This window comes from Ylistrum balloti, unplaced genomic scaffold (assembly GCF_031769215.1).
Source record: "Ylistrum balloti isolate Yb309-2 unplaced genomic scaffold, AGI_CSIRO_Ybal_v1 Utg369624, whole genome shotgun sequence".
Lineage (NCBI taxonomy): Eukaryota > Metazoa > Mollusca > Bivalvia > Pectinida > Pectinidae > Ylistrum > Ylistrum balloti.
Window position 1 is genome coordinate 1,181,314 of NW_026781893.1, and position 19,977 is coordinate 1,201,290.

Sequence of the window (19,977 nt, forward strand, 5' to 3'; positions counted from 1 at the left end):
AAACCTACATACTTACATGTACATGTATAGCATACAGTAACTTACAGCGGATACATACATACAAACACACATATAGACATACATATACACACACCCTCACACGCACATACACACCCTCTCACCCATACACACCCTCACACACACATACAGATAAATACACAGAGAAAGCTTAGAAGGGAGATAACTCTTACTTAATTTGGTATATAATTCAAAATACAAAATAATCTGATCTGTAAAATTTAGAAATATTTTAACTGAATTAATACACTTACGGTACACTTGCTCCTCCATACTGACAGGAATATTGGGCCATGAGTGTTTTGTTGGTTTTGTTGATATTGTCAAAACCATTGTGCGACTTGCATCACCTTACACGATAGACTCTTCTACATCCGCCTCTTATCTCGATCTTTTCTTTCAACAAAACCAACATGAACCGCGTTCCGCTAAGCTGTATTTTCAATTTCTGGATAGCAACATCATCGTATCCCCAATCTATAGTGTTTACATGTCGCAGTTGATTCGATTTTCTAAGACCTGTTTTCCTTATCTCGATTGTTGTGGAAGTAGTCGTCAGTTTACGAACAAACTCGAAACAAATGGTTTCAAAAATGCAGGATGATGAAAATTATGGGAAAGCTTTAACGTTGTCAAAGTGGTCTTATTGAGAAGTATTATATTTCTTTTTTGGTATGAAACTGCACGTGTTTGATGCTCGTTAGTTTGTCAGTCGGTTCCGTTGCTGTATACCTTGACCACATTTGCGAATGTGACATCACTTTACTTACCAAGGTTTATTTGGTGATTGTTGTCGATGAAGCTCACTCTTCCTGAACACCTGGTCTTATTATCCTTTTATTTTGTCAGGAATTTCTGTGTAAATCTTTCTTTTGTTCATATTGCGCCATAGTTTTATTTTATCATGTTGCCATGTTGGTATTTTCTTGAAGTTGTTTTCTCCTAGTTTTAATGCAAACAGTTTTGCACTGGACACAAAATTTTAACAAAGGGTAATAACTCTGTAATTAAGGGATTGCATGTACTGTGTAATGCATTGAATATCTTCTTAGGATGACCAGTGTATAGACCGAGCTTTATTATCCTAGCTTAAATGAAAGAAAAGCTATGCTCTTGACAAAAAGGAATTAATGAAGGGCAATAACTCTGTAATTAAGGGGTGCATGTCCTGAATTTGTTACACTGCAAATCAAATTAGTATGATAAATGTATACACAACGTTTCATTATCCTTGTTCAACAAAGGACAACCACTCTGGAATTGGTGGGTCGATGACTTTGCATTTGGTACACGGCACATTGCCTTACCATGACCTTTGTATACCTCAAGTTTCATAATCCTTGCTTAACTGTGGGTAAAGTATGCTCCAGGCACGAAAGGGCTTGAGTAACTCTGACATATGGTACACCTATTTTAAGAAAATCTCTCACACGACATAATCACACTGCCAATAATGACATTTCATACCAATCTATACATTACTATGAAGATCCGAAGATATTATAGAATAAGCTACTACCTAAAACCTATAAACCCTAATTTATTTACACCCTATATACATCCTACAGTTCATATATGAGCTCCTTCTGGCGACCAGTCTTCAAGAACAGCCCACACAACAATGTCTGTAATTCCTCCCGTCGAAACCAGTGAGATGTTACCTCCGTTGTTCCATAAAGTGATTGAAAGTGTTCAAATCACCTGACCGAGATACATGGCACAGTTCCACAATAAATTAACAATTATAAGTTCATGTCAAGGCATAACAAGTGACTAGCCTTCCAGGAAGATCTCACACAGTATGATCGAAGATCAATGACCAAACATGGTACTTTCGCCGCAACACGCAGCTGGGCCTCCATAGTGTTCGTGTATCAATGGCGTGCAACACGACCAAATCAACATGTCAATACTCCTGCATTGTAAACCCGTATGCAGTACATCAGACAGGAATCAACACCACATTGCCTACGACGTGTCCACTCTGGTAAACACCAAGCGAATTTGACTGTTTAGGGCTTCCATACATGAAGTTCCACCGTCAGCTCATGATATGTTTATATACATGGCATGAAGTTACAATATACAAATAATACCCTAGAAGACTATATTCTATGCATTATAATAAAAGAAATAATTATATTTATTGATATGACTATAAACTATCTTATATAACCATGACAATACACTATCAATAACTCGCTACGCACGAGCTTATACACCTTTAAGTTCTGCACGAGAATAGGGGCGAAATTCAAATAGTACAACCAATACACATAAGACATACTTCAATGAAATATACAAATATTTAAACACTTCAAACCGGTATGTGACTCCTAAAATACAGCCATAGATACATTATCCATTCAATTCGCATGCATGTAAAATAATGGCGCATTCTGCCTTGATACTTTTCGTATTTCAACACGTGCGGTCCACTCACCTACAATATACTAATAAGCGGTATACCGTGATGCCGGATCCCTCGGTATGATACCACGGTGCCACCGGGGAATATCAGCATTTCATTAACAATACGCATAACTATTCCTTAATACCCACTTCTTCGTATTTTCGTCTTTAAAGTCTGTCGGAAGAACAAATTACTTCATAATGTCTCGAAATTACTACACACACGCTTGATTTGTTAATATCATTAAGTTTCCAAAAATAACTACCCAATGGAACGATGAAATAACTGCGTGATCAGTCGCGTGAGCCAAGTTGATAATCCAACTATACGCAGAAGTGAAGTCACGTCAGAGGCGAACTTAATTTTACTTTGCATTGTGCGAATGCAACTCATCCCGATTTTTTCTTTTAGAGTATGAAATTGTTGATCAATTTACAAAACTTCGATCCAGAAAGGGGTTGGTAAGTTTTAATGTATAGTAATAAAATTCCGAACCAGACAAAAACTTCGATATATCGAGAAATTCGATTCGATTCATAGAAGTTTGACAGTATAATGTATAAGGCTTTGATAAATTGTCCCTTTTAAAATCAATATTAGCAATAGAATATCTCTACTGGTAAGTGAGTAATGCTAGGGGCTTAAACTAAAGACAGAAAGGTGCATAAACTCCATGACTTAATACATTTCGTGAAATTATAAAACATGGTTTCGAAAGAGTTTATAAATGAGCAATGTTTCCTTGGTTTTTTTTAATTTCAAATATTTAAAGTTCAATGTAAAGAGACATAAAAAATCTTGATGAAATGTAAAATTTTACGTATCTTGGCAAATTTAATATTTTAAAAAGTCGATTTAATAATTTGCTCTTAGAACTATTTTGTTGTCAAGGTGTCATTAATGACCACTGAGTGGCGCCATCTTCTGCCTCCAGTATAATATAACAGTTTAATTTTATTCGTCGGTGTTCTAATGATATGCATAAGGCATTTTCTTTTATCCTTTTATCAATGTTGCTATTTACGCTTACTGCTCAAAACCTCGCTCACGTGACCCACACAATACCCAGGTAACATATAGATGTACGTGACATGCATAAGGCATTTTCTTTTATCCTTTTATCAATGTTTATAAAAAATGGCGGTTATCAAATGTCAATCTTAAGATTGTTGATTATTTTCTGTGCGTGTATCGAAGTGTATTTTACATCGAAGTGACTTGATATTTCACTTAGTACTTGTCAGCAAGTTACGCCAACGTAAATTCATTTTCCCGATTGCACAAAAAGTATAAATAATCGGCCCTTAAGTATCTTATATAGTCCTACATATATACGAATATGGTATACATTATTGTGAAGTAAAAGGAGAGCTACGGTTGTTGTCGGAAGAACTGTATGTAAGGGCATTGGATTTTGTCGGTGGTAGAGCAAAGTCCTGTGCTCTACTACACTAGCTTGTGCAGCTAAGGTGTAAGGGTCGACTCCTGAGCAACAACTCATGATATCCATGACACTAGCGTTGTGTTTGAGTCAAGATTTCGACACAAGCTTGTGTGTAGAGCATGACCCCTGATCCCCACTACACCAGATTATGTGAAGAAGCTGCCCCCCGATCTCCACGACACAAGCCTATCTGTAGAGGCTCCCTCCTAGATCGACGACAACATCAGTTCTTTCATAGGTGATCGAAGTATCTAACGATCGAACAATGTAAACTTTAAAAATATATCATTGTCATCAATAACGAAACCAGTGTATGTTACAGCATTGCAACAACGGTGTCATGCTGTCAGGATATCAAAGTACCAAGGTTTGACAGGTTTTCTGTTTTGGAAAAGATAACTCGGTCTACAATCATAACCAAATATTTCGCAATCTGGCTGGAGTAGCCGACTCAACTTATCCAAGTCCTCCATGTCCACGGTGGAATATGCTTCTAGGAGAGCCTCGGCTTTATTCCTCCTCGACACTTCACTGCTTGCTGCATCACCGATTGATTTGAAAACGACATCCCGGAACATCTCTGGAGTTATTGATTTGCTTTTCTCCTCAGTTATAGGATATTTCGAGTTTTTGCTAATGATCCCGTTCATTTGAAATCCTTTCCACATTTTACGTTGCAGATTGAAAAAATCATCATTGCAGGTAAAAGCACTATTGTTAGACATAAATAACATATCAATGCGTTCTTTGATTGTGAAATTAGTATACTGCTCTTTGAAACTATGTTCGAAACTACGAAGGACTTTTGTCTGGTTCATTTTTTCCAATAGAAATTGAGTGTCTTGTTTAACCGTTTCAATCTTTCCAATGAAGTCATATTGGTACTGACAAGGATCACAAAAGTCAAAAGCAAACTGGTAATGACCGTCTCTTTTGAGTCCTTTCTCTTCTGAATGAATTATGAATTTGATTAATTCGCTGAATCTCATATCTGGAATGCATCTTTCACTATGTCGTCGCGTAACTTTAGCTATTGAAGGGGCAACATCTCTCCAATGATAATTAGGCATAAATAATTTATCGGTATATCCTGATAATAACCGGCTGTAAGGGTCACGAGTGAACATGAACGAAAATGAGTTATTGAAGAACAATTTCCGTTGTTTGTCTTGTAATGAATTTAGTGATTGGATACCTTTCCCTCTCCGGCTGTATAGAACAGGATCGAACGGTGACGTTATATTGAAGTCGCCCCTGACGATCTGGAACCGTGAAAGATAATAAGATAACTTTATCAATATATCAAACTTCACAGATACATCAAAGATTAAAGAAACAGACACACTAGTGAATAACACTATCCAATACAAATTAAAATTTAGATATAGTAGAGCCAAACAATGAACACCTACATCACACAGCTGTTTCACCCTTATAGAACTCCTCAATGATGCCAAGGGCCTAAATTTTAAAACATATGAGGCGACTCAGAAGAAAACCGAAAACGTTTGGCAAATAGCAAAACAAAAGTCAAAACTAAATGGATAAGCGAACGTTCCTCATATTTCAATAAATTTCGAAATTTTCATGAATCTGATAATTTAAAAAAAAAATCCAGTTAATGTGCATATTCTGAACCTTGTGACTATTCGAATGAATCAAAACGTAGCATGATAATATGAATAGGCAGAACCTGGAAAAAGAATGTCATTTTCTAACTGATAGCATGGAACACTAATTGGTATTATCTACCTTAAACCGATCAAGGTATATAATATCGCATTTGCGACTGTTGGAATATACTTTTATGAATCATGTGATTGAATGTTAAACTTGTTTTCATTTCATGTCCAATTTTATGGAATCGATGTTTTAATTTTTATTCTTCCATGATCTCAAACCTGAAACTTCTAAGACTTGTTTCAAAAACTCATATGAAATGAAAACTCCTATAAGGGCCAATATATATTGGGTGATGAACTGAGTTGCTCTTGAGACAAATTTAATGAACTAGGAAGCGAATCAGAAATTGAAATATTTTACATAAACATGTACAAGTATGATGTATATAGATATGCTACAGTGGTATTTGATGTGGCGTTTCTCCAACTGTCCACGCGTGTTCAATATTTCTGTCAAGAGCAAATAATTCTTCCTGTACCAGTTTATTTGGAATGTTATTATTGAAATATAGAGATAAGCTTAAATTTTACAACATACAACCAGTATCATTATAAATTATTTTCTTTAGTGAATGAAAATATATTTCATCATTTAGCGTTGACAAAATTTATTATTAGAATTGAAGTAAGAAACTGGTACCTATATATATCTAAGATAAGTAACAGAAAATGACAAATGGTCCCTCACTCTTGTGTGATTAGGAAAAAAATAACTGATTAATAAGAAATACTTGTATATGTAATTGTCATATTTTTATGTCAATAGTTCTGTTCCTCTACTAGAGCAATGTTTAGGCCATAGGACAAAATAAGGCTATACATCTGGAAGTAGGGTAACCGGACAAGGTTACCTGCCATATTTTCTTTTGTTTTTTTTTCTACTTCCCGTTAGACTCCGCTTCGAAAATACAAGGAGTGCAGTGTGGCAGAGAAATATATTGTAACTAATGCAGGTAATCCAGACTTTCTTGCGGGATAGGCTGGGGTGGGGTGGGGAAATGAGTGTGTGATGGAGGTTGAAGGCAACAGTAAAAACATCACATAAATAGTGCATTTACTATGACAACACCAACTACGAACCGCTTTGTATAGTTGAAACGTATGTACTTACTTGAAATAGCATACTCCAGAAGGTGTATCCTGATTTTAAAAGGAAACAATAGGTCAAGTTGTGCTTTAGATCAATGTACATGTGTGGAGATAGGTCAACCATGGACTTGTTCCTACGGAACTCATTCTCGTGCGTAGAACAGACTCTTTGAATTCGCTCTTTTCTCTCCTTGTTCACATCACTGACTTTTGGGGTTACTACAGCCTGTTAGATGAGACAGAATTTCAATCAGTTGTTTAGTAAGATAAAGCATTGTCAGTTTTTTGTGGTTTTTCTTGGTATTACTGTCCTTCACTTTATTCAGTAATTCAATTTTGTACGTCACATCATGTTACGTAGTTGAAAGACTAAAGCATTCAAGGTAAAATCAATTAGAATAGAATATCAATTTATTCTTAAACTCATTGGAAAACTGGCAGAGTGTATGTGATATAACCGTAATCATTGGATTATCATACCAAGTGAATGAAATCCATTCGATCAATAATAATTCAGATAAGAAAGCACAAGTCTGATAATAATTTATACAACATGCTATCACATTCTTGATAGGAAAAAGAGAAACGTTGCAACGCAATCAGTGAACTGATAGATATTAACTTATACAAAGTAATAAATTGCATGTCTCTTGTTATCAACAAACAATATTTAAACCCAACTTAATGTAAATGGATGCTTGATTTAATAGCATAATATACTAGATGTATTTTAAAATTACATTTAAGCAACATTTTAGAAAATAAACACTCAAACTTAAAAATTATTATACCTGAGATATTTCGAAATCTTTTAGTTAGTACTTACTCGAATATGACCGCTATGAGTTAAGTCTGAAACAAAGTAAATCAAAATAAATTGTTGTTCGTAATCAAACATTTATTTAAATTGAAAGCCTTTCTGTGTTTGTATTAGAAAAAACATTAAGAAAATACCAATATCTCAACATAATCATAATCCATTCTCAAATCCAGTCAATCTAAGGGGAGCCCACCTGTTGTGTAGGTTTCTGGTGTTTGACCTTTCTGTTTACCGTTTATATTTTGTATAAGGAGTCAACTTTTCTTCGGAATTTGACGAACAGCCTATGCACTTGTCTTCATTTTCATGTGATTTCAAAAACCTGATTGATGGATGTATATTGGATTTTTATTCTTTCAAATTCGGCAATGATATCTTTTCTTTCCTGATCGAATCTATTGCAATATAGGAAAATGTGATCTATTTTCTCTTCTGTTCTATAATTCGTACAGTCTGTTGAGATATATTTAACCATTATACTGCTGTAACTTTTTAATTTTGTATTTCCTAATCTTGAGTTTGAAGTTGAGAAAGTAGAGATGTAAGTTTATTACCTGGAGGGTTTGTCAGAGTTATGCTAATCACCTATGTTTATACAGATGTGCCCATATTTCACTGAAAGGGGATGGATGCGCACGTCAGATGTGAAAGTGTGATACTTGGGCACTATAATATCTAAACCAAGTGTCAGTTCTATTGTTTTGAGAAAATAAGGGGCTCTTTTTAATGAGGGGTGTTTTTTCAATTAAATTTTAAAAATAGAATTTTGGAGAATTGATAACCTAATTAAATTTTACCCTTTCTATATTGTTGTAAGTACAGACCAATATTTTTCATATCTGGAGGTGCCAAATTAGAATAAAAAGTCACAAGCACTTTAACCGAGGGTTCCTGTTAAGCGACTTTAACATATATACAACTCTTATTAGATCAAAAATCGACTACGATTGTCAATTCATCTTCGGATGAAGTACTCGATTCGACATAAAGCACTCAGAATGTCCCTAGGGACGATTAGCAATACACTGTCAAATAGGTCATTAGCAGAATCAGGCAATTAGTCCATAAACTTTAACAAAGAGACTGATTCTCAAATATTGACCACGAGAGAAACTTTTGGACCAATCTTTCCTACCAATAAACTAATTGATAGATCCTCTATGGATGATAGTGGAATGTTTCGTCTTTCAACAAGTCATTAGGATGATGCACACCTCACCAATCAATCAACGCTTTGCACTAAAAGTGAAGTGTCGATCTTTGGGCAGGGTTAAGATAAGAGATGAATCTTTATATATACTAAATAATTTTGATTGGACTGAATATGGGAGACATCAGCATAAAAGTTCATATAATGTGTCATCCCCTTCCTTTCCTCTCTGTCCTTAATGCTCTTAGTAAAAGTTAGGTTGGAGCTTTAATTAAGCCACACGGTCGTCTTCAATATTATAGTTAAAAAATTCATCCTTCACTACCTCGTCTCTGTAATTCATTCTCCTCTCTAATCGCTACATACTATCTCCTTTCTTCACTTTTGTGAGTATGTATGTATGCCCCGGAGAACTAGATTTTTACCTGATATTTACCAGTGTCGCACACAATACACTTCTTCATATTTCATGACTGATCATTTTTAAAGCATCGAAATATTGTTATTTATAGTAAAGAGATGTAAAATTTGAATAGACATAAAACGGTATATTTGAATTTTGCAATATAGCGCTAAATTATAGATTAAAACAACACATTAATAATAAAAACAAAGGAGCAAAAATATCAAAATCATAATCAAAATGTGTTAAATGCATTGTGTTTCTATTAAACTTTCTCCAAACGATCAGTGTTCTCCACATTACAAATTAAATACCAACATACTGCTGAATAGGTCTTTTGGTACACTCTCTAGTGAACAAAAAAATATACCAACTTTCAACGTATTTTTATTAAAGTGACAGGTTCCTCATCGTGTGGTTCATTCTGTTCTGAAACGATTCAATTGTGTGATCGTCATCGCAACCTCGTGTGGTTTCAACATTGTCATTAATATTGACATAATAGTCCAGACTTCACTCTCCTTCTTTCGTAAACAGTTGTGAATGCATTCTTTTATCATTATATAAGTCCAAATGCAATAAAGTGTAACGAACTTAAGACTTTCAGCTATATCAGAATCTTGAAATAACTATGAATTTACTTTAAAAATATCTTTAGTAAAACTTGTCCTCGGTGATTTTATTTGAAATAAAATATGTAACGATATAAGCGACAATACATAATATGATAGGACATGATATATTAAAATAGTGCAATAGGTCAAAGAGAATAGAATTAATTAAAAAATTTTTTTACATATATCCCAATTGATTATGTAAAGTAATTGAGCTATTATCATGATATTAATTAGCATCGGAAATTATAGATAATAAATAATTTGATAACAGGTGATTTACAAAACATATCTTTCATACTTGTATTTTATAAGTGTCACTAACTATGCAAACAGAAAATAACAGATGCAAGTAATATCATTTGCTGAGTACCAGCAGGTAAGTTTTACAGGTAAATTTACCTGTTGGAATTGACACTGCTTTAATGGAAAATACTTTAGTCCCTATCAAAACAAGTTGTCCTCAATACTAGACGCATTTTTATTTTGTAGGCGTCACCTTACCGACGAACGTAATGTTTACATTATGTTATTGATATCTGTCATGATAATCTAAATAGCAAAAAACCCAGAGGCAAACAAATTATGAAATTTTGAAAGAATCATTGATGCATTACGTATTGCCGACTTGATGTATGCTATGGAGAGATGGAACACTCGTATGCCTTCAGGAACCGATACATACTGGCTAGAAATGTGGTCGTATTTATACTAGCCATGTTAATAAACTGATTAATTACTATTACACATTAGCTAACAGGTAACCTAGGATTTAATAATATTTGAGTTATTGACATGGTCTGACACACAAATCGCAATAGATTTGGCTGTTTACAACAAGGTAAGGTTACATTGACCTTCATGCAAACTGCTTAGATAGGCTTCAGGTAATGACTTATATAATCAGGGAACGAATTAACACTTGAACATGTGTAATAGATCAGACAACGACAGAATACCTCTGGCCACTGGTCAATACATAATTGTTCACAGTAGATGTCAGTAATAAATTAACAGTCCCTTTGTATAAAATTGATTTCAAATTAGTTATAATTTGACATCATCTATGAAAATATATAAAGTTCATAATATATAAAGTTGATACACCACTTACATATATATCATTTGATATAAATGTGTAATTACAAGAATAATTTTCTACCTTTCATTAGACTTGTATTGCTGCTTTGTAAAGCAGATATCTCTTCTTAATAACTATATCAATATAAAACGTATCTATTTTACATATAGAAATACGTTTGATAAATACCATGCATGCGTTGAGATTTAGTCTAAAAAACTGAATGGGAATACATTTCTCAGACACAGCATCACAGGAGATTTGATACAAATCCGGTTGAAAAGCCTTTCTATTATGTGTGAAATTTTATACCAAAACATATACTTACCGCGCATTCGGATCAGTCTTTCCCTGTTAACATAAATAAATAATGTGCTTAGTGCTCCTATCAATAACACGCATTTGCGAAGGATTCTAAACGAAACACGAACCATTTTCGTTTTAGATACCCCCTGTTTAATACAGGATCTGTATACCAAAAGTGGAAGCACTGAGATTGGGCGCTACGTATACGTGGATGTATACTCGTGTTACATGGTTCAGTGATTTAGCAAACAGCAACAACACCTGAAAACCAAACACCTTTAGTGTGATATATCATCTAAAGAATGTTTTTTTTTTCAAACATAAAAAAAATGAATTGTCACTTAGCGTTACATAATGTATGAATCATTTTCACTACATCAGGTCTCCCTTCTTTTACGCGTATTGAAGATAAACTATTAGAATCAGGTTTTGATATTCTGTCAGTTCGTCTAAAAACAGATAACGTTTATATATAATTCTAAACTAGTTAACTGCGGAATATCTATACGATTTTCTACCACCTACTATTGCAGAGAACTTGTTAGAAATTGAACTATTAAAATTTAATATGTAAGATTGAATTATTCAAACTTGTGCTAGACATAAGTCAGATGTTTCATCATAATGTATCTGCATTTGTTAATTTATTACTGACATCTACTGTGAACAATTATGTATTGACCATTCTGTCGTTGTCTGATCTACTACACATATGTATTATTTCATTCCCTGTTTATATAAGTCATAACATGAGGCCTATCTAAGCAGTCTGTATGAAGGTCTATTGCCATTGGTGTGTGTAAGACCATGTCCATAACTCAAATATTACTAAATCCTAGGTTACCTGTTAGCTAATGTGTAATAGTACTTAATCAGTTAATTCACATGGCTAGTATAAATACGACCACATTTCTAGCCAGTATGTATCCGTTCCTGAATGCATGTGAGATTCCATCTCTCCATAGCCTACCTACATCTCAATAAACCTACAACACCCGAACAGCGTTTGAACTTCTTCATGTCCGCTCATCACCTTACTAAACAATCTTCATTTTAAAATAACTTTGCAGACAGAAGGATCCGAGTTTTCTTCCTTTGTATATGTACCTCCCGCTCTTTGCCTTCCATTTATATATTCAAAAAATCTCCTGTCCTAAATTAGCAATCATTTCTGTCTTCTTCAGTTCTGGAGAGCGGCATTTTAACGTGATTTCAAAAATCTGATTGATGGATGTATATTGGATTCATATTCTTTCAAATTCGTCAATGAGATCTTCTCTTTCCTGATCGAATCTATTGCAATATAGAAAAAATGTTATCTATTTTCTCTTCTGTTCTACAATTCTTACAGTCAGTTGAGATATATTTATCCATTATACTGCTGTAATTTTTTAATTTTGTATTTCCTAATCTTGATATTGAAGTTGAGAAGGTAGAGATGTAAGTATATTACCTGGAGGGTTTGTTCAAAGTAGATATGGGTGGATAGTAGACGCAACAATTATTCCTTATCAACTATATGTTTAGACAGGTGTGCTATAGTGTTTAAGTGCTAATTACCTATGTTTATACAGATGTACCCATATTTCAGTGGAAGGGGTTGGATGCGCCTGTCACTTATTAGTGTACCTAAGGTGTGAGTGCTGACTTCGGAGCTCCAGGATACTAGCTGGTGCGTAGTGTTTGAGTCCAGATCTCGACACAAGCTTTTATGTAGAAGCTGTCTCCTGATTTCCAAGACACACGCTTGTCTGTAGAGGCTTCCTCCTGGATCGACGACAAAAGAAGTTCTTTCAAACGAAATTGAAGTGTCTAACAATCAAACAATGTAAACTAAAAAAAATATATTATTGTCATCAATAAAGAATACCAGTGTATGTTACAGCATGGCAACAATGACGGCATGCTGCCATGATATCAAATACCAAGGTTTGACAGGTTTTCGGTTTTGAAAAAGATAACTTGGTCTACAATCATAACCAAATTTTTCGCGATCTGGCTGGAGTAGCCGACTCAACTTATCCAAGTCCTCCATGTCCACGGTGGAATATGCTTCTAGGAGAGCCTCGGCTTTATTCCTCCTCGACACTTCAGTGCTTGCTGCATCACCGATTGATTTGAAAACGACATCCCGGAACATCTCTGGAGTTATTGATTTGCTTTTCTCCTCACTTATAGGATATTTCGAGTTTTTGCTAATTATCCCGTTCATTTGAAATCTTTTCCAAATTTTACGTTGCAGATTGAAAAAATCATTATTGCAGGTAAAATCACTATTTTTAGACAGAAATAGCATATAAATGCGTTCCTTGACTGTAAATAAGTATACTGCTCTTTGAAATCATGTTTCAAGCTACGAAGGGCTTTTGTCGGATTCATTTTTTTTCCAATAGAAATTGAGTGTCTTGTTTAACGGTTTCAATCTTTCCAATGAAGTAATATTGGTACTGACAAGGATCACAAAAGTTGAAAGCAAAATGGTAATGACTCTTTGGAGTGAATGAATTATGAATTTGATTAATTCGTTGAATGCATCATTGACTATATCATCGCGTATGCATAAATAATTTAAACCGATCAAGGTATATAATATTTTATGGCATTTACGCCTGTCGGAATATACTTTTATAGGTTATTTTGGTTGCATTTCATGTTCAATTTTATGGAATAGGTGTTATCATTTTTATCCGTCGATGATCCCAAACCTAAAACTTAAAAGACCCGTTTCAAAATCCCATATCAAATAAAAACTCCATTAAGGTCCAATATATTCTGAAAGGATAAAGAAACGCAGGGTTATGTTTATTCCGATATTTTGAAAACGCGTTCTCCAAATAAAGTGAAACTTTGTGGATTGAGTAATTAGGTCATATTACACCTTGTCATGTATCGAAAATTTAGTCACGGTACAGTGCGCAGCTCTGGTAAATGGAGGAAGGAAAAAACAAGAATCTCGTGCACCGTGTTGTTCTGGTCTCATGCAGCGTTGGTCAAGTCACTCTTTGTTAGTCTTTATATAGACCAACTGCTTCCCTAAAATTAATTGAGAATTTGATTCGTTTTAAGAATGGCACGACTCACAGAAGTTCAGAGGGGTCAGGCCATTCAGATGCTGATGCAAGGACAGCTGCAAAATCAGGTTGCTAGGCACTTTGGTGTTAATGTTTCCATCATAGAACGTCTTGTAAGACGTCTTCGGGAAACTGGGCGATTGGCCGATCGATCTAGGTCAGGACGTCCGCGCGTAACGTCACGACGTCAGGATCGCTATATCGTCGTCTCTCATGTGCGTAATCGGCGCCTTACTGCCGTTGAGAGTGCACTTAATGTTCGTGGAAATCATGGGCGTCCTATAAGTTCAAAAATCCATTACGAGAAGTTGGTGTAAGAGCACGTCGCCCCTACGTAGGTCCACACCTTACCCCTGCTCGACGTCAGCGTCGTATGGCCTGGGTCGCTGCACATGCTCCACGACGGTTTTCTTCACGGGCGAGTCTCGATTCTGTCTTTATCGATCTGACGGCCGTCAACGTGTCTACCGACGTCGTGGCGAACGTTTCACGGACGCTTGCGTTGTAGAGAGGGATAGCTTTGGGGGCGGTTCAGTAATGGTGTGGGGAGGAATCTCACACGGGTTAAAATCACAATTGGTTGTTATTGATGGCAATTTAACAGCAGCTAAGTATAGAGATGAGATCCTCCGACCCCATGTTATCCATTTCTTACTGCAGCATAATCTAACCCTCCAGCAGGATAATGCTAGGCCCCACGTAGCAAGTCTTTCTGGCTAACAACAACATTCAACCACTAGATTGGCCTCCATATAGCCCTGATTTGTCCCCGATCGAGCATCTTTGGGACCAGCTGGATAGACAGGTTCGAAAGCGCCAGCCACCCCCTGCAGTTGACCAGAGCTCTGATTGAAGAGTGGGACAACATCCCCATAAGACGGATTAACGCTCTCATGAACTCTATGACCAGAAGAATAAGGGCCGTGACAACAGCAAACGGCGGACACACAAGATATTGATGACTCAGTTCAATTTCAATTTCAAAATCCTATGGGTCCATTCAATTTAATCGTTAGTACCTCTAAACCAATTGTCAGATGCAGAATACAGACTTTGGAAATTTTTAAGCTTTAATTTATCTGTAAGTATACAAAATTTCGTTTTAAATGAAGCCCGATATCATACTTAATTTCTGGTTTAAAGTTCACCCTGCGTTTCTTTATCCTTTTAGTATATATGGGGTGATGAACTGAGTTGCTCTCGAGACAAACTTAACGAACTACGAAGCGAATCAGAAATTGAAATATTTTACATAAACATGTACAAGTATGATGTATTTAGATATGCTACAGTGGTATTTCATGTGGCGTTTCACCAACTGTCGACGCGTGTTCAATATTTCTGTCAAGAGCCATTAATTCTTCCTGTACCAGTTTATTTGGAATGTTATTATTGAAATATAGAGATAAGCTTAAATTTTACAACATACAACCAGTATCATTATAAATTATTTTCTTTAGTGAATGAAAATATATTTCATCTTATTTAGCGTTGACAAAATTTATTATTAGAATTGAAGTAAGAAACTGGTACCTATATATATCTAAGATAAGTAACAGAAAATGACAAATGGTCCCTCACTCTTGTGTGATTAGGAAAAAAATAACTGATTAATAAGAAATACTTGTATATGTAATTGTCATATTTTTATGTCAATAGTTCTGTTCCTCTAATAATTCTTCCTGTACCAGTTTATTTGGAATGTCGAATCGTTGAAATCTATAGAAAAGCTTAACCTTTGCAGCATACAACCAGTATCATTGTATATTGTTTTTATAGTGAATGCAAATATATTATTTATCATTTAGCGTTGACAAAATTCAATATTAGAATTAAGAAACCGGTACCTGGATTTATCTAACATAAGTAACTTATTAACTGCAATAACTGACTCTAATGATTGTTTTCCACTTACACAGTATTTAAATGAACACTATTACCATCGAATTCGGAAGAAATACTGTTCCTCCATTGGAGCAATGTTTTGGCCAGAGGACAAAATAAGAATCCACAGTATACATCTGGCAGTGAGGTAACCAGACAAGATCACCTGCCATAGTTTTTGTTTGTTTGTTTGTTTGTTTTTGTTTTTTTTTTTTTTTTTTTTTTTTTTTTTTTTTTTATCTACTTCCCACTAGACTCTGCTTCGAAAATATAAAAAAAATATAAAAAGGCGGAGAAATGTATTGTAATTAATACAGATAATGTGTGAGGGGGAGGGGGGAGAGGAGTGAGTGTAAGGTTGGGGGAGGTGGAAAGCAACAGTAAAAACATCACATAAATTGTGCATTTACTATGGCAACACCAACTACGAACCGCTTTGTATAGTTGAAACTTATGTACTTACTTGAAATAGCATACTCCAGAAAGTGTGTCCTGATTTTAAAAGGAAGCAATAGGCCGAGTTGTGATTTAGATCAATGTACATGTGTGGAGATAGGTCAACCATGGACTTGTTCCTACGAAACTCATTCTCGTGCGTAGAACAGACTCTCTGAAATCGCTCTTTTCTCTCCTTGTTCACATCACTGACTTTTGGGGTTACTACAGCCTCTTAAATGCGAGAGAATTTCAATCAGTTGTTTAGTAAAATTAAACATTGTCAGCTTTTTTGTGGTTTTTCTTGGTATTACCGTCTTTCACTTTATTCAGTAATTCAATTTTGTACGTCACATCATGTTATGTAGGTGAAGGGCTAAAGCATTCAAGGTATTCCTAAAATCAATCAGAATAGAATATCAATTTATTCTTAAACTCATTAGAAAACTGGCAGAGAGTATGTGATATAACCTTATTTTTGGGTTATCATACCAAGTGAATTAAATTCATATAAATTCATAATTTAGATAAGAAAGCACAAGTCTGATCTTAGGAATAGGTTTTGATTAGATTTTCAAGATGCATTTGTAGTTATGTAGTAGTCACGCTTCTTAAACAGCTTGGTTGAGAATAGTCCGTGAAGGTTTCGTCGTAGGAAAAGATCGAGATAATCGGCTGTTGATAAAGAGTCTGTTATACCCTACATTTCTGACTGCGGTGGTTATATATAGTGAACAGGGTCAATAAATCTCTTGTTATATATTTACAGGACGTCATCAATATATCTGAAAGTGAAATTTAACGACTTTGCAAGATCTTTATGATTTGATTTGATAAGTTCTTTGGCAAATTCATCCCCGTATGAAAATAAAAGCAAGTCAGCTAACAAAGGGGCACAGTCAGTTCTCACAGGTATGCCAATAGTCTGTTGGAAGATCTTACTACCAACCTCGACGCAGATATTCTCAACCAGAAACTCGATTATTTTTATGATTTCGTCCTCCGTATATTTCTTCTGTTATTTGGACGTATTTTTCACGAAATGTGCTTCAGTTTAATTCACAACTGGAAAGGATAGCTCTCGTTAACAAGAGAACGATGGTTTTCTTTCAGTTTAGAATTGTGTATTATGTTTTACAGAGTGGATAATTCAAATTTTTTCTTTTTTTTTTCTAAGAAACGTTTTGGAAGAGGATGTTGAAGATTGGTCAATAGGAATTCTTAATAATCCACATACTATTAATTCCACTACCTGAATGAACAGTTTCACAATATCACTGTAACCCAGCTTTGATATTGCTAAGGAGTTTTGACAAAGGTTCGGTTAACAACTAGACGATGATCTAGTAACGATTATTTACATCTTCACAGATCATGATATTGTATCAATGATCACAAGGTATTTTTAGTACAAATGACCATCATAAAGCAATGATTTCGTGCATCTTATTTGTTATCACATATTTATTTCAATCCATCAAAAATAAATCTATGCTGATGATGATAATAAAACAATTATCTTATATATATATATATATATAATCTCTGATTATGGTGTTATTATGAAAGTTAATCGATATTACCAAAGATAACAGAGTAATGACCGTGCATATATTAATACTTGTGTTCTGGGCATGACACCTGTATTGATAGTGTAACACTTTTATTTAATACTATTTAGGTTCTGTTGTCATATATATACCTGGAAGACATATCATCACATGTCTGCTCTATCTTATACAGTAACACTGAGATATACCTGTATCATCATGTAGTCTGTCTAACTGGTCACGCTCTAAACTATTTGAAACAAAATTACTTTTTTTCGTCTGACGTCAAAGAAAGCACTTTAATAGCCTGTATATCTAATTTCAGTAAGGAAGTTCAATTGAGGATTTAAAACATGTACAAAGATGGTAATAATAATAATAACAAATTTATTCAGGATGAATAAGTTGTTTGCTACATCTTTAATGTATCAGCTAGTGATATTTATAAATAAAGACAAAAGTATATATATCCTAGGATTTCCCAAAAAAGCGTTAAAGCGTTTATTCCCATTGGGGTCTTTAAAATGAATTTACAAATGTATTTCCCTCAATAATATACATAATAACTATCATGATTCTCTTGCATTTTGTTTTGAAAGTGACATTTCACTTGGGTTTTGAACTTAAGCTTGTTTGATATACTTTCAATATAATCTGGAAGAGAATTCCATTCTTTTGCGCCTGTAAAGTAGAATGTTGTAGATTCTTTACCTTGTACTGATGGGAGACTGAAATTATATGCCGAGGATCGAGTATTTTGTAGACATGGATTCTTGTTAAAGGAAATATACATATAGTTTGGAGCCTTTTCATGGAAAACATTAAACATAACATGGTATTACCTTTTTTCTAGAGGCTATAGATAAAAGCATAAGGAAATCTGAAAGTATATATAAAAGTACATTATTCAATCTGAAATTGTTTAATACATGTGTGCACGATGTCTGCACTAAGTGCGCACGATAAGAAATGTACAGACTGAATATTTACTCGTAAATTATTTTGTTTACAAAGTGCCACATGTGATCAGCCTTAGTGTATGGACACTCATTATATATACATTATATATATATATATAAATTAATTGGACGTCTCTTTTGTCTCAATCTCATATCGTCAGAAAGGACATTTTATTTTCATTACTTCTGCCTTTCTCACAATTATTTGTAAACAAAAATATTACTCGGGTAAATCGGGTGTTATGTGTAAGACACGGGCGACCAAGCCGGTAGGATCCGGACCTGTCATGCCCGTATACAAGTCAATGTTTTGCCCAATACACACCACTTGCCACTTTGTGAGGTGTATATTCATAACACATAATTCATGGATTCGTTTTCACTTAGTCAGCATTCCGTAATTTTCCTGTTTACCTGGCCAAGATTTCAAACTTACTTTCCATGATTAAAAATATGAAAATGGCAAGTTGAATATGATTTATAAAATGAAGATTTGAATTAGTTTATGAAGTTTATGTTTGCGGTAAATACTTAAAATATCATATTTTATCAAATATACAATATATTAAGACACCTTCATTAAATTGTATCTACGTATACCGTACGGAGCCAGGGTGGCAGTTACCTCAATTATAGAGGTAGCACAACACCTTTCCTTTCATGTCGTCTATGTGTATATTGAAAGCATATTTGAATTAATAATCTAAGACGTTTGGAACTATTTCTGTGTGAATGATGTTTTGTTGGAATGTATGGTATGTGTGGAGTGTGAGAGTCCTCCTGTGTGAGGACATGTATTGCAAACATGAAGGCTGACCTCAGGGCTCCAAACCTGGCAGTCATCCAACATATGCATGTCTGGAAAATAAAAATGGGTGTGGAAAAAACGTGTATTGTTTTCAATAAGAGACAAGTGTTTTAATCACTTATTCTAAAATTCATAATCTGCAATTAGATGTTGGAGTGTCTTCTGCTAAACTGTTTATATAGCTTGTTTATAGAACTGTGAAATATAATCATTGTTTGCATTATTTGCTTTCCTTGTTGTTTTATCAGGT

At 34.6% G+C, this 19,977-nt stretch overlaps 1 protein-coding gene and 1 pseudogene across 1 annotated transcript; both read right to left on the minus strand.

Moving 5' to 3' along the window:
• Positions 1 to 4,213: 4,213 nt before the first annotated feature.
• Positions 4,214 to 9,080, minus strand: LOC132550749 (carbohydrate sulfotransferase 11-like). The gene is made up of 3 exons (XM_060214844.1): positions 9,042 to 9,080; positions 6,669 to 6,872; positions 4,214 to 5,137 (listed from the first exon to the last, which is right to left on the minus strand). Exons 1-3 carry the CDS (start codon positions 9,078 to 9,080, stop codon positions 4,214 to 4,216), a joined length of 1,167 nt encoding a protein of 388 aa, XP_060070827.1.
• A 3,819-nt stretch (positions 9,081 to 12,899) lies between these two features.
• LOC132550760 (uncharacterized) lies at positions 12,900 to 19,362 on the minus strand (annotated as a pseudogene).
• Positions 19,363 to 19,977: the final 615 nt, after the last annotated feature.

Coding starts and splice junctions, on each gene's coding strand:
- LOC132550749 (XM_060214844.1), bottom strand. CDS start 9,080: ATGAAGAAGTGTATTGTGTGCGACACTGGTAAATATCAG. Junction 6,873..9,041: donor GCGACACTGGTAAATATCAG/GTAAAAATCTAG, acceptor CTCATCTAACAG/GCTGTAGTAACCCCAAAAGT. Junction 5,138..6,668: donor TCTGGAGTATGCTATTTCAA/GTAAGTACATAC, acceptor TCACGGTTCCAG/ATCGTCAGGGGCGACTTCAA.